Source organism: Esox lucius, chromosome 8 (genome assembly GCF_011004845.1).
Source record: "Esox lucius isolate fEsoLuc1 chromosome 8, fEsoLuc1.pri, whole genome shotgun sequence".
NCBI classification, from domain to species: domain Eukaryota; kingdom Metazoa; phylum Chordata; class Actinopteri; order Esociformes; family Esocidae; genus Esox; species Esox lucius.
The window spans coordinates 27,963,622-27,976,330 of record NC_047576.1 but is presented as its reverse complement, the minus strand read 5'-3'; the positions used below and the strand labels follow the sequence as shown (position 1 = coordinate 27,976,330).

Below are 12,709 nucleotides of genomic sequence, written 5' to 3'. Positions count from 1 at the left end.
GATTAAATGTTTACCTTCATTTCAACACGTTCTCTATAACGCCTTCTCAATCCATCACACACTTCTGCCTGTCTCCTCTACTCTTCCCCACACAGGGCGCACCTGGTGGAGATGGGGAGCCAGGTCCAGTTGGAGAACCTGGAATAAAGGTCAGTGTTCTAGACAGTTGTGATTGACTGACAGACACATCAGAGACATCCATTTTGCTCGAGCTCAGACTACAGTTACAGGGAGAGTAAGAGCTTCTGTTCTGTGTACCTCAATATGGATGTTATTGTTTCTTACTGAACGGTTCTTGGCCTCCAGTGCTTTCTTGACAGTTATTGCAAAGTAATGCTTTATTTGCACATCAGAATACTCTAAGTCTACAGCACCTAAAGACTAGTTGACAGAATTCGGAGTTGAGCTTGTCTTATTGTCTTTATCATCTCCTGAGCTGCTTTGTTTTGTTTGTGCAGGGCAACGTTGGGCTGGTTGGAGTAGAGGGGGAACCAGGACAGCAGGGCATGAGAGTAAGTCCCGAGTCCTACACAAGACCCGTGCTTCTAATCCTGCACTGCTTGTGTTTGAGAGAATCCAATATGCTAGTATATTTAATTTTCCCTTGTTCAACCGAGTTATGTAATTCCTGGGCTGGAGGAGACTGAAAAAGAATACAGCAGCGTTTTGGCTGATTTGTTTTTGTCTAATAGCCTGTATCTATATCCTAATCAGAGTTTCCTGTGTTTTTCCTGGAAATTTGACAATCTTAGAAAAGCCCTGGAAGAGTGAGAGGGTCTCTGTGTCAAAGCGTATGCTATGAGATCCTGTTTACATATTGTTTTTATTATACATTCTTATTTTCTTTTTATACCACCAGACATTATGGATTATTTGTGTATGTAATACAGAAAATGCCAAGCATTCTTCCATTAACCCCATGGCTGTTGTAATTTGAAACATAGCGTAATTTGGATCCAATTTAGAACAACACACACGTCCCACGTTTCATGGGGGTTTGACTGTATACATATGAGTCATCTATACATACTGCTCAAAAATTATTAGCGTGATATTGACAGTGTGTGGGTAAAGCTTTGGTAATGTGTCCTCCTGTCTTTGTAGGGCCTTCCAGGTCTTGCTGGTGAGGATGGGACCCAAGGACAAGATGGGCCGAAGGTAAATACACTCAATGTTGCATTTCCTTTTTGGGACCATATCCTTTGCATATTTGAGCTCCTTTACGGAATTTCTAATTTCTCCTGGTCCCTTTCTGTGTAAGGGCGAGCCAGGTGATCGTGGGCCCATGGGCGAGGCAGGAGACAGGGGGGTAGAGGGAGATCCAGGACCTCCTGGGGCCACAGGAGAAGCTGGAAAACGTGGTTTCCCTGTAAGTGTAAAACATACAAATGTTTTTCTTACTCAGAGAGAAAAGGCGATGAGGCTTATGGGTTCCAGTAGGGGGCAGTCTTCACTTAAACAAAGCACTGTTGCATTTAAGTAACTATGGGCACACAGTGAGAGAAAAAGAGAGTTAAAGGTCAATAGTCAAGACAAGTCTACAGATGGCCTCCGATAACTCCCATCATCTCTCTACCAGGGACCAGAGGGTAAACGTGGTCTCCCAGGGAATCGCGGTCGGCATGGTAAAAAGGTACTGGACCCACTCGGATGTCCGACTGGCACGTGTTCAATTTATTGTTTCAGTCCTCATCATCACAGATATATTCATGTTCATGCTACCCACTCCCTCTCCTTTTTTGTTGTGATTGTTTGTGTGTTCAGGGAGAGGCAGGCAAACCCGGTTTGGTTGGTGAGACAGGAGATACGGGGACCGTTGGCAAAGAGGGGGAGGCAGGACTGAAAGGAGCCAGAGGAACCAGAGGCTCTGCAGTCAGTATCCACTTCTCTTTTAGCCAGTATGGTCTGACTTATATGGGGGCAGCTGTCAGTTCCCTTAATCTGTTTAACTAAGTGCCTCTCATCTCTGGTGAGTTTTTTGTTCGGGTAGATCTACTAGCTTTAGGCATGGTGAGTTGTAAAGAAGATCATACTGTTGATTTGCTGAAGGATCAGAAGCTCAAACAGAACTGTGATTTTCCATTAATAAGACAGAATTAACTCATGACTCTCACTGAAGCAGTGACAGCAAAAAGCGTCCCTAAGTGACCTTACAAAGCATGATTCAAATCCTTTGTAATCCTTTGTAAAGCCCCAAAGCTAATCTTTCTTTCTTTTGAATATCAGTTAGTAATTTCATCTGATTCAGTAGCATTTGAAAACAAGACCTATTACGTTCTCTGTTACGAGTTGTCAAATGTCACGAGTTGTCAAATGTCACTCTAATAGTTGTCAGATGACTCTAATAACCTTTTGTCCCTGGAGGACCAGAACACACCAGAAAATAGCAAATAAACATGTTACTCTGTCAGTGAATGAGATGAAACTTCTTTCCCAGTGACTAGCCCTGAACACTGTAGTTATATGTGGGTCAGGGAATGAGATATGTCTTAGTGTCATCACCTCAAGTCCAACGTTACAGACTGCATGCGTAACCACTAAATAGCATTAAACGGCTAGTTATTATATCTAACGTTTCCACAGAGTGCAGATAGAATATCAAAACAAATGTCTGTGGAAACAAACGTGTAGCTGTTCTCTGCATACATTTTCAGGGTCACCCAGGAGTGGTGGGTCCTGAGGGGATGCCTGGAATGGCCGGATACACAGTGAGTTACTCCTGCTGAGATATCATTACAACATACATATCTTTGTCTTTTTCTCAGACATAATTTCTATCTCCCGATCCATATCACTATCCATTTCTTTCTTTTTTAACTCTGTCCCTCCATCTCTCTTTTAAATACTCTCTCTTTTTCACACACACTGGCACGTAGACAACAGGAAGACACACTTGTTCAACCAAAGTGATTCCTAAGGCTTCTACCAAAGTGATTCCTAACAACAACAACGGTGTGCATCTAAGCCTTGTTGGGGTTTGTAATGTTAAGTCATCACTCCTGAATCTTTATTTGATTCGGCTCTCAGAAAGATGGACCCCAGCGGATCAGACAGGTTCTTATGTGGAATCAATTCCAAGATCACACACATACAAACACATTCTCCAGCAGCTCTATTTATTTTTACTTTTTGAGATGCATTATATGCTCTATGTGCATTGTTTTATTCTCTATGTATTGGAAGCAGAAGTATACACAACTGGATGCCTCTAGGCCACAGTGCATCCAAATGTAGTTACAATACATATCCACACCACAACATAAGATTGCCAAACCAGAACATAGAAAATAGCCAAACCCAAAACCAGTGAAACCTAATTTTTGCATCTCGACAGCCAGGGTGATGTCAGTCTTCATTGTGGTTTTAGATGTAAACTACTTAAAGTGTCAATAAAACCACAGCAAACACGCACCTAACCAAACAGTAATTAAGACAAAAGGTATATTGGATATGGTCAACTTCAAACCCTTTTAACACTGTCAAGCCCTTTTAATATACCACACTGTGTCAGGTTTGGTGTTATGGTTTAGTGACATATGATTTATGCATCAAATGACTTGATGAATACTGATGGGTTTTGTTTTACTCAGGGCCATGCTGGTAAGCCTGGACCCATAGGACCTCCTGGGCCGAAAGGTGAAAAGGTAACCTTAACATTTGCTAACTCACAGTAGAAGTGCAGAGGAAGTGTACAGCCCGGTGAAAAAGTATGTACACCTACTAGAAAGTATTTTATTTAACATATTTGGAAACATTGATGTTTGAGTTGAATTCCAAACACATTTATTTATAAAGTTAACCAAATTCAACAAATCACACAAAAAGGAAACTTTATATTCATTTACGCAGAAATGCAGTTTCGTTATGAGGTAAATCTTAGTACATCGTTAACTTTACCATCCCATAAAAGGGCTAAAAAATAGAATCAGGTGCACCAAAACAGGTTAAAATGATTTGAAAATCATTAGAGAGTAACTTGGGAGGGTGCAGCTAAGATTAGATCCTTGGTCTGGTTTGGTCTTAACCATATGGGTGCATGGTAAGACATCATACCAAGATCAAAATACATATCCAATGCCTTCAGAAGAAAGATTATTGATACCCATGAATGTGGGAGGGGTTGTAGACTATTGATACCCATGAGTGTGGGGGGGTTGTAGACTATTGATACCCATGAGTGTGGGAGGGGTTGTAGACTATTGATACCCATGAGTGTGGGAGGGGTTGTAGACTATTGATACCCATGAGTGTGGGAGGGGTTGTAGACTATTGATACCCATGAGTGTGGGGGGGTTGTAGACTATTGATACCCATGAGTGTGGGGGGGTTGTAGACTATTGATACCCATGAGTGTGGGAGGGGTTGTAGACTGTTGATACCCATGAGTGTGGGAGGGGTTGTAGACTATTGATACCCATGAGTGTGGGAGGTCTTGTAGACTATTGATACCCATGAGTGTGGGAGGTCTTGTAGACTATTGATACCCATGAGTGTGGGAGGGGTTTTAGACTATTGATACCCATAAGTGTGGGAGGGGTTGTAGACCATTGATACCCATGAGTGTGGGAGGTGTTGTAGACCATTGATACCCATGAGTGTGGGAGGGGTTGTAGACTATTGATACCCATGAGTGTGGAAGGGGTTGTAGACTATTGATACCCATGAGTGTGGGAGGGGTTGTAGACTGTTGATACCCATGAGTGTGGGAGGGGTTGTAGACTATTGATACCCATGAGTGTGGGAGGGGTTGTAGACTATTGATACCCATGAGTGTGGGAGGTGTTGTAGACTGTTGATACCCATGAGTGTGGGAGGGGTTGTAGACTATTGATACCCATGAGTGTGAGAGTGGTTGTAGACTATTGATACCCATGAGTGTGGGAGGTCTTGTAGACTATTGATACCCATGAGTGTGGGAGGGGTTGTAGACTATTGATACCCATAATTGTGGGAGGGGTTGTAGACCATTGATACCCATGAGTGTGGGAGGTGTTGTAGACCATTGATACCCATGAGTGTGGGAGGGGTTATAGACTATTGATACCCATGAGTGTGGAAGGGGTTGTAGACTATTGATACCCATGAGTGTGGGAGGGGTTGTAGACTATTGATACCCATGAGTGTGGGAGGGGTTGTAGACTATTGATACCCATGAGTGTGGAAGGGGTTGTAGACTATTGATACCCATGAGTGTGGGAGGTCTTGTAGACTATTGATACCCCTGAGTGTGGGAGGTGTTGTAGACTATTGATACCCCTGAGTGTGGGAGGTGTTGTAGACTATTGATACCCCTGAGTGTGGGAGGTGTTGTAGACTATTGATACCCCTGAGTGTGGGAGGTGTTGTAATTCCATGCAATTCATAGTACATCATTCCACTGTGTTATGGATCATCTCCAGTATCTCACAAAAGTGATTACACCCCTCACATTATTGTAATTTTTGATTATAACTTTTCATGTGACAACAATGAAGAAATGAAACTTTGCTACAATGTAAAGTAGTGAGTGTACAATTTGTGTAACAGTGTAAATTAGCTGTAACACAGCACACAGCCATTAATGTCTAAACCGCTGGCAACAAAAGTGAGTACACCCCTAAGTGAAAATTTCCAAATTGGGCCCTAAGTGTCAATATTTTGTGTGGCCACCATTATTTTCCAGCACTGCCATAACTCTCTTTGGCATGGAGTTTCACAGGTTGCCACAGGAGTCCTCCTCCATGATGACATCACAGTGCTGGTGGATGTTAGAGACCTTTATCATGTTGGAATACTGCCCTGCGGCCCAGTCTCGAAGGGAAGGGTTCATGCTCTGCTTCAGTATGTCACAGTACATGTTGGCATTCATGGTTCCCTCAATTAACTGTAGCTCCCCAGTGCCGGCAGCACTCATGCAGCCCCAGACCATGACACTCCCACCAACATGCTTGACTGTAGGCAATACACACTTGTCACCTGGTTGCCGCCACACACACTTGACACCATCTGAACCAAATAAGTTTATCTTGGTCTCATCAGACCACAGGACATGGTTCTGCTTGGTCTGCTTGTCTTCAGCAAACTGTTTGCAGGCTTTCTTGTGCATCATCTTTAGAAGAGGCTTCCTTCTGAGATGACAGCCATGCAGACCAATTTGATGCAGTGTGCGGCGTATGGTCTGAGCACTGACCCCTTCAACCTCTGCAGCAATGCTGGCAGCACTCATATGTCTATTTCCCAAAGACAACCTCTGGATATGACGCTGAGCATGTGCACTCAACTTATTTGGTCGACCATGGCAAGGCCTGTTTAGATTGATACCTGTCCTGTTAAACCGCTGTATGGTCTTGGCCACCGTGCTGCAGCTCAGTTTCAGGTTCTTGGCAATCTTCTTATAGCCTGTGCCATCTTTATGTAGAGCAACAATTATTTTTTTCAAATCGTCAGAGTTCTTTACCATAAGGTGCCATGTTGAACTTCCAGTGACCAGTATGAGGGAATGTGAGAGATATAACACCAAATTTAACACACCTGCTCCCCATTCACACCTGAGACCTTGTAACACTAATGAGTCACATGGCACTGGGGAGGAAAAATGGCATTGTAGCAAAGTGTTATTTCTTCAGTGTTCAAGTTATAATCAAATATTTGCATAAATGTGAGGGGTGTACTCACTTTCGTGAGATACTGTACAAAAGCAGAAAATTACTGACCACTGGCAATCTTCATAAGAGCTGACAAACAGTTGCTCATAGAAGATTCTAAGAACCCCATGGTTATATCAAGGGCTCTACAGGCCATTTTGCGACTGTCAATTCCGAATTGCAAGGGTCAACTGTCAGAAAAAGACCGCCCAAACCTGATTCAATGGTGGATTGGTCTGGCCACACAATCTAGTCTTGACAGATGAGTCAATGGTGGAGTTGAAGGGATTTGCTTCATGGTTTGGGGCTGCTTTGCAGTTTCATAACCTGGTCAACTTGCCATTATTGAGTTCCAGAGAATTATTGGGGAGAATTTGATGCTATCTGTCAAAAAGCTGAAGCTTAACCAAGCATGGACCTTGCAAAAGGAAAATAATCCGAAACACACAAGCAAAGATACAACAGAATAGCTCAGAAAGAAGAAATGGTGTGTTATGGAATGGCAGAGTCGAAGCCCAGATCTCAATCTTATCAAAATACTGTCTGGGGACTTGAAATGGGCCGTGCATGCCAAAGTGGGCAACATCAGCTGTTTTTCCACACTATAAAATAACATTTTGTCTGATTTGAGATGAATAAAGGAATGCTAAATGTTATTGTTCAGTGTTATTTGTTAAATTTGGTTAACTTCATCTGTCAGTAGCATTGTAGGAAGGAGTACATATCCATATGTCCAAATATGTAAAACTATCTACATGTAAAACATGACTGTATGTGTACTCAGTTAATAGCTTAATGTTATTAGTAGTATTAATAATTACATGAAACTATTTATTTAGTCGACAGTGTTATTATTATGTATTATTTGTATCACTACTTGTATCACTAATGCATCCACTCTACAGGAACACTTTTTCCAGTCAAAATCCTGTTCTTGTACACAGCCTAAATCTTTATTACAGACTTTAGCAGATTTTAGGCTGAATGAGTAACGAGACAATTCAGTGTCAGCGTTTGATATACGTGTGTGTGTGTTTCAGGGTTACCCTGGAGATGACTGTAAGACCCCCGGACCGGCAGGGCCACTAGGTGAACCAGTAGGTCTTGCCTTCCTTTAACCTCCCATTCTTATGTGTTTGTGGCTGAAGGCAGGGTCAGAGGTGGTCAGACTATTAAAACATGATGCCTAAAGCTTTTCTAATGGTGTGGTTGCATTTGGTGTCCGATTGATCATGACAGAGGTCCAAGAAGCCTGCTATTTAAAGGAGTGTGCTTGGTTTTAAAATAGGCAGCGCGATCATCTGATGCTGTTTGTGTTTGGGCAGGGCCTTCCCGGCGAGCGAGGAGACCGTGGAGAGCCAGGAGATGAGGGATATCAGGTAAAATCACCAAACCTTCAGATGTATAACAGGTTTTTCAGTTTCATTGTGGCTGTGTGAGAACTGGGCTGTTGATTAAACATTTATTGAGATGAGAGCTTCCTGGATTGAGGAAATTCAAAGGATAAACCAATTAAATGTATCTGAAAAACTGATGAAAGACACACACTCATAGTTCAAGTCAGGTGTGAATTTAACAGTCCAAGATGAAAGTCAAAAGTTCTGGTGAGCAAAATCCCCTTAGGCAGGGAAGCAGGGTAACACCAGAGTTCTCCTCCCTTTTAAACATTTCCTTAAACCTGTTCCTCCTTAAACAGAGAGAGAGAGAAAGAGAGAGACGAAGTAGGCTTTAAGCATTTATTTGCATTCTTCTAAGTTCTAATCTAAGTTCAAAGTTAGAGTTGGTAATCTTTTTTTGGCAGTTGTTGAGAGGCTTGAGAGACTTCCAGGGTTCTATTTAACTGAAGGTCATTAACTCTTACTGGCCGTGTGTGAGTTTGCAAACACTAACTGGCCACAGCCGGGTCGACCAATGGTATTTCCCCCCCTGCTGAGTGGTGATGAATCACATTCACCTGCAGCTTACCATAATAAATACTTGCCTACAGATCTTGACCTGGGAACTGCAGTTCTCAGTCAATCTGTATCTATGGTATGACTTTCTCCCCATATAAATAGATACGTGCACATGGCTGTATGTTCCCACAGGGTATCACTGAATGACCTGATGTAAACTCACAGAAGCAACTGAAGTTAATATGTAGCTGTAGTGTTTCACCCAGACTGTATGTAATGTGTTTGTCTTATTGTTTTCAGGGCCATCCTGGCGTTATGGGACTTATTGGGGCTGTTGGAGCGCCAGGTCTTCCTGTAAGTCCAACTCAATGTGTTGGCCTTATCGGCATTGATATCTATGGCGCATTTTGCATATTGAAATAAAAATGTAACCATTGAGTTTGTGTTGTCTAGGGCACACCAGGGGAACCCGGAGAACCAGGCCCAAAAGGAGAAATGGGAACCCAGGTGAGTATGTGTGTGTGTGCGCGCGTGTGATTTTTATGAATCCGTGCATGCTGCTTCAGGCTTAGGTAGTTGAAATCCCAGCATTTGTTGAATCATGCATTCCAAATTCTCTAGACCAATAAAAGTGTGTTAACACCCTCCTATTCCAGAAGCCCTTACTTTGCTATGAGCATGATGATGGATAGGTAGAGTATTCACCTGTAACTATTACAGTGGAAGGGCAGAATGATGGATAGGTAGAGCATTCACCTGTCACTATTACAGGGAAAGAGCAGAATGATGGATAGGTAGAGCATTCGCCTGTCACTATTACAGGGAAAGAGCAGAATGATGGATAGGTAGAGCATTCGCCTGTCACTGTTACAGGGAAAGAGCAGAATGATGGATAGGTAGAGCATTCACCTGTCACTATTACAGGGAAAGAGCAGAATATTGGATAGGTAGAGCATTCACCTGTCACTATTACAGGGAAAGAGCAGAATGTTGGATAGGTAGAGCATTCACCTGTCACTATTACAGGGAAAGAGCAGAATGATGGATAGGTAGAGCATTCGCCTGTCACTATTACAGGGAACGAACAGAATGATGGATAGGTAGAGCATTCGCCTGTCACTGTTACAGGGAAAGAGCAGAATGATGGATAGGTAGAGCATTCACCTGTCACTATTACAGGGAAAGAGCAGAATATTGGATAGGTAGAGCATTCACCTGTCACTATTACAGGGAAAGAGCAGAATGTTGGATAGGTAGAGCATTCATCTGTCACTATTACAGGGAAAGAGCAGAATGATGGATAGGTAGAGCATTCACCTGTCACTATTACAAGGAAAGAGCAGAATGATGGATAGGTAGAGCATTCACCTGTCACTATTACAGGGAAAGAGCAGAATGTTGGATAGGTAGAGCATTCACCTGTCACTATTACAGGGGAAGAGCAGAATGTTGGATAGGTAGAGCATTCACCTGTCACTATTACAGGGAAAGTGCAGAATGATGGATAGGTAGAGCATTCACCTGTCACTATTACAGGGAAAGAGCAGAATGTTGGATAGGTAGAGCATTCACCTGTCACTATTACAGGGAAAGAGCAGAATGTTGGATAGGTAGAGCATTCCCCTGTCACTATTACAGGGAACATGCAGAATGATGGATAGGTAGAGCATTCACCTGTCACTATTACAGGGAACATGCAGAATGATGGATAGGTAGAGCATTCACCTGTCACTATTACAGGGGAAGAGCAGAATGCCATTAGTTGTATGTTAGATAGCTGTTTCTAACCTATGACTCATTTTGCTCTCAATTAACAAGCTAAAGCGTCTTCATATGATCATTCTCACGGACACTCTCTCTGCTTAGCTCGATAATGCTACAATCATAACTAAAACACACTTCTTTTGCCATGAGATCGTAAGACCGGGCCAGAATAAATGGAAGGCTTGAGCTTTGCTGCCTTTTATGTCAGAGGAAGAGCAATGAGGAATGAGGAGAAAGGAGGCCAGACGGAAGGAGAGAATTATGTTTGTTTGGCCACCCACTGCGCCTTTCGGGCTTTCAAGTATTCCATCATATTTCCACGAGGCAGTTTTTTTAAAAATTGTATTCTCTGAAAAGGAAAGGCACTTGTAAGCTTGGCAATATAAACTGGAATGCATAAATCTGGCTTGTGTGTTTTCACACTAGTTTCATTGAAATCTACCAGACCTTTCCTGGCATAAGGGTTATACTCTATGAGAGTTTGAGAGAGATTAATTAGACTTTTAGTGAGATTGAAAGCTTAGGGAAATGCACTGGATCAAAAAGCTGGCATATGGGACTATTCACACTATGAGAGTTTCATCGAGATAAACAAGCCTTATCAAAAGGTTTGCATCAGTAATAAAGTATAATACAAGTCAAACGACACTTTGTGACCCATGTAAATACAGACATCAGTAGATGTTCACCAAAGAAGCTATTGACATTACTGACATAAGTTATCAAGCGTAGTAGGTTAGATGACTTCCTCATCAAAGTACACTTATTGTGATTTTTGTAACATTGCAAACGAGAGACCTACTGCCAGTCTCTCACTGTGCAAAATGTCTGAAATTCTTATTCAAATTAAACGTCATCCCAATGATTGTTGTTAATGTAACTAAGCCTTAATGGCCCTAATATTTCAGGCTTAAATTACATCTCAGACCTACTCTCTTAGTATGACCCCTCAGGGTCTGGTCTTATAACAGTTCCCTGAGGAAGGACAAAGGTTGGTGAGGCAGAGTTTAGTTGTTATGCTGCACAGTGTCGGAACAAACTGCCAGAAAGTATGAGACTTGCTCCAACGTTGACCACTTTAAATCTAGGCTAAAAAACTTTTCTTCTGCCTTTTATTAATCTTTTAATATTATTTTAGCCCTCTTAAATGGGATATTCTAATTTGTATGCTTGTATTCTTAAATGCTAAATGTATTTCTAGTGTGGCTGATGTTTGCTTTTTCTAATGTACAGCACTTTGAATTGCCTCTGTGTATGAAATGTGCTATACAAATAAACTTGCCTTGACTAAGTTTGATTATTGGAAAAGTACAGTATAATTATTTCATCAGCACATGTTTCTGAACATAAGCTTAGTTGTCTACATACCTAGTTTTTGCTACCTTCGCCTTGTTAAGACGTACATTGGCCTATTTGACTTTTTATTAAATTGAGTTCACAATGTATAGAGAAGATTTCTGTTCATGTATTTACATCAGAGCAGCGTCTCGACCATAAAACCACAACTCCTAAACATGAGTGCTGCTCAACTATTTCAGTCAGTGTAGCTTAACACAAGGTTAGAGGTCACAAGGTTATCAGTTCAAAAGACAACAAACAGAACTGTTTATGTATTGTCTATTTAGTTTGCAGTAAAATATATAGTGTATACATGCAGTATACTGAGAGAGAAAAAATGACAGGATTTGTTTTTGTGTTTGTCTGTGCATAATATTACTTGTCTGTGTGTTTGTACAGGGCTTAGAAGGAAAGAAAGGAGCGAGGGGCCTGACTGGGAGCGCTGGTGTTGAGGTATGTATCAGATCACCACAATGTGGAGTGGACATTAAGGACTGAAAGAGGGAGTGGGTCAGAGGTATAGAGGGAGAATGGAGATATTACAGCCGTGCTCATTCACCACTAGAGTACTTCAATTACCAAACCCAATGCAGTCTGTAGGGTGGAGGGGAAATGTATTTCTTTGTATCGGGGAGGGGGGGGGGCGGGTTGAGCAAAGATTTGTGATGAAAAGAGGAAGCTGGAAAGGAGAGATATGGGGGAAGGCTGTGAAGTGAGCAGAGCATCTAGAACTCGTTTAATGTGCATGTCATCTCCATAGAATTACATTTATTTGGTTTTGTTTTGTTAAATTGATCAGGCCAGATTATTCAGCGTCTGTCTCAAAAACAGTGGCCCACAGGATTACGGTGAGGGGGAAAAAAGTACCTCCCTTTTCCATAAAACAGTTATACATTTTTCACAATCAGTAATGCATCACTAAACGGGCGTCAGTGGCTCAGTGGGCCAATGGTCGTTTTATCCCTGGGCAAGGCACTTCACCCTATGTTGCTACTGGGAACAATGGCCATGTACTTATCCTAAGTCACTTTGGATAAAAGTGTCTACTAAATGACATCAATGTGAAATGCATGGTAATTAAATTGCACC

The 12,709-nt window shown here is 42.0% G+C and overlaps 1 protein-coding gene across 1 annotated transcript in view; it reads left to right on the top strand.

Moving 5' to 3' along the window:
• LOC105008070 (collagen alpha-1(XXIV) chain) overlaps nt 1-12,709 on the top strand; it is a 148,795-nt gene that overhangs the window by 115,899 nt on the left and 20,187 nt on the right. Inside the window, exons 34-46 of the mRNA XM_034293897.1 lie at nt 96-149; nt 459-512; nt 1,105-1,158; nt 1,262-1,369; nt 1,580-1,633; nt 1,765-1,872; nt 2,655-2,708; nt 3,591-3,644; nt 7,664-7,720; nt 7,949-8,002; nt 8,819-8,872; nt 8,972-9,025; nt 12,020-12,073. Coding sequence (XP_034149788.1) covers nt 96-149; nt 459-512; nt 1,105-1,158; nt 1,262-1,369; nt 1,580-1,633; nt 1,765-1,872; nt 2,655-2,708; nt 3,591-3,644; nt 7,664-7,720; nt 7,949-8,002; nt 8,819-8,872; nt 8,972-9,025; nt 12,020-12,073 — 813 coding nt within the window. The remainder of the gene's footprint in view (nt 1-95; nt 150-458; nt 513-1,104; nt 1,159-1,261; nt 1,370-1,579; nt 1,634-1,764; nt 1,873-2,654; nt 2,709-3,590; nt 3,645-7,663; nt 7,721-7,948; nt 8,003-8,818; nt 8,873-8,971; nt 9,026-12,019; nt 12,074-12,709) is intronic.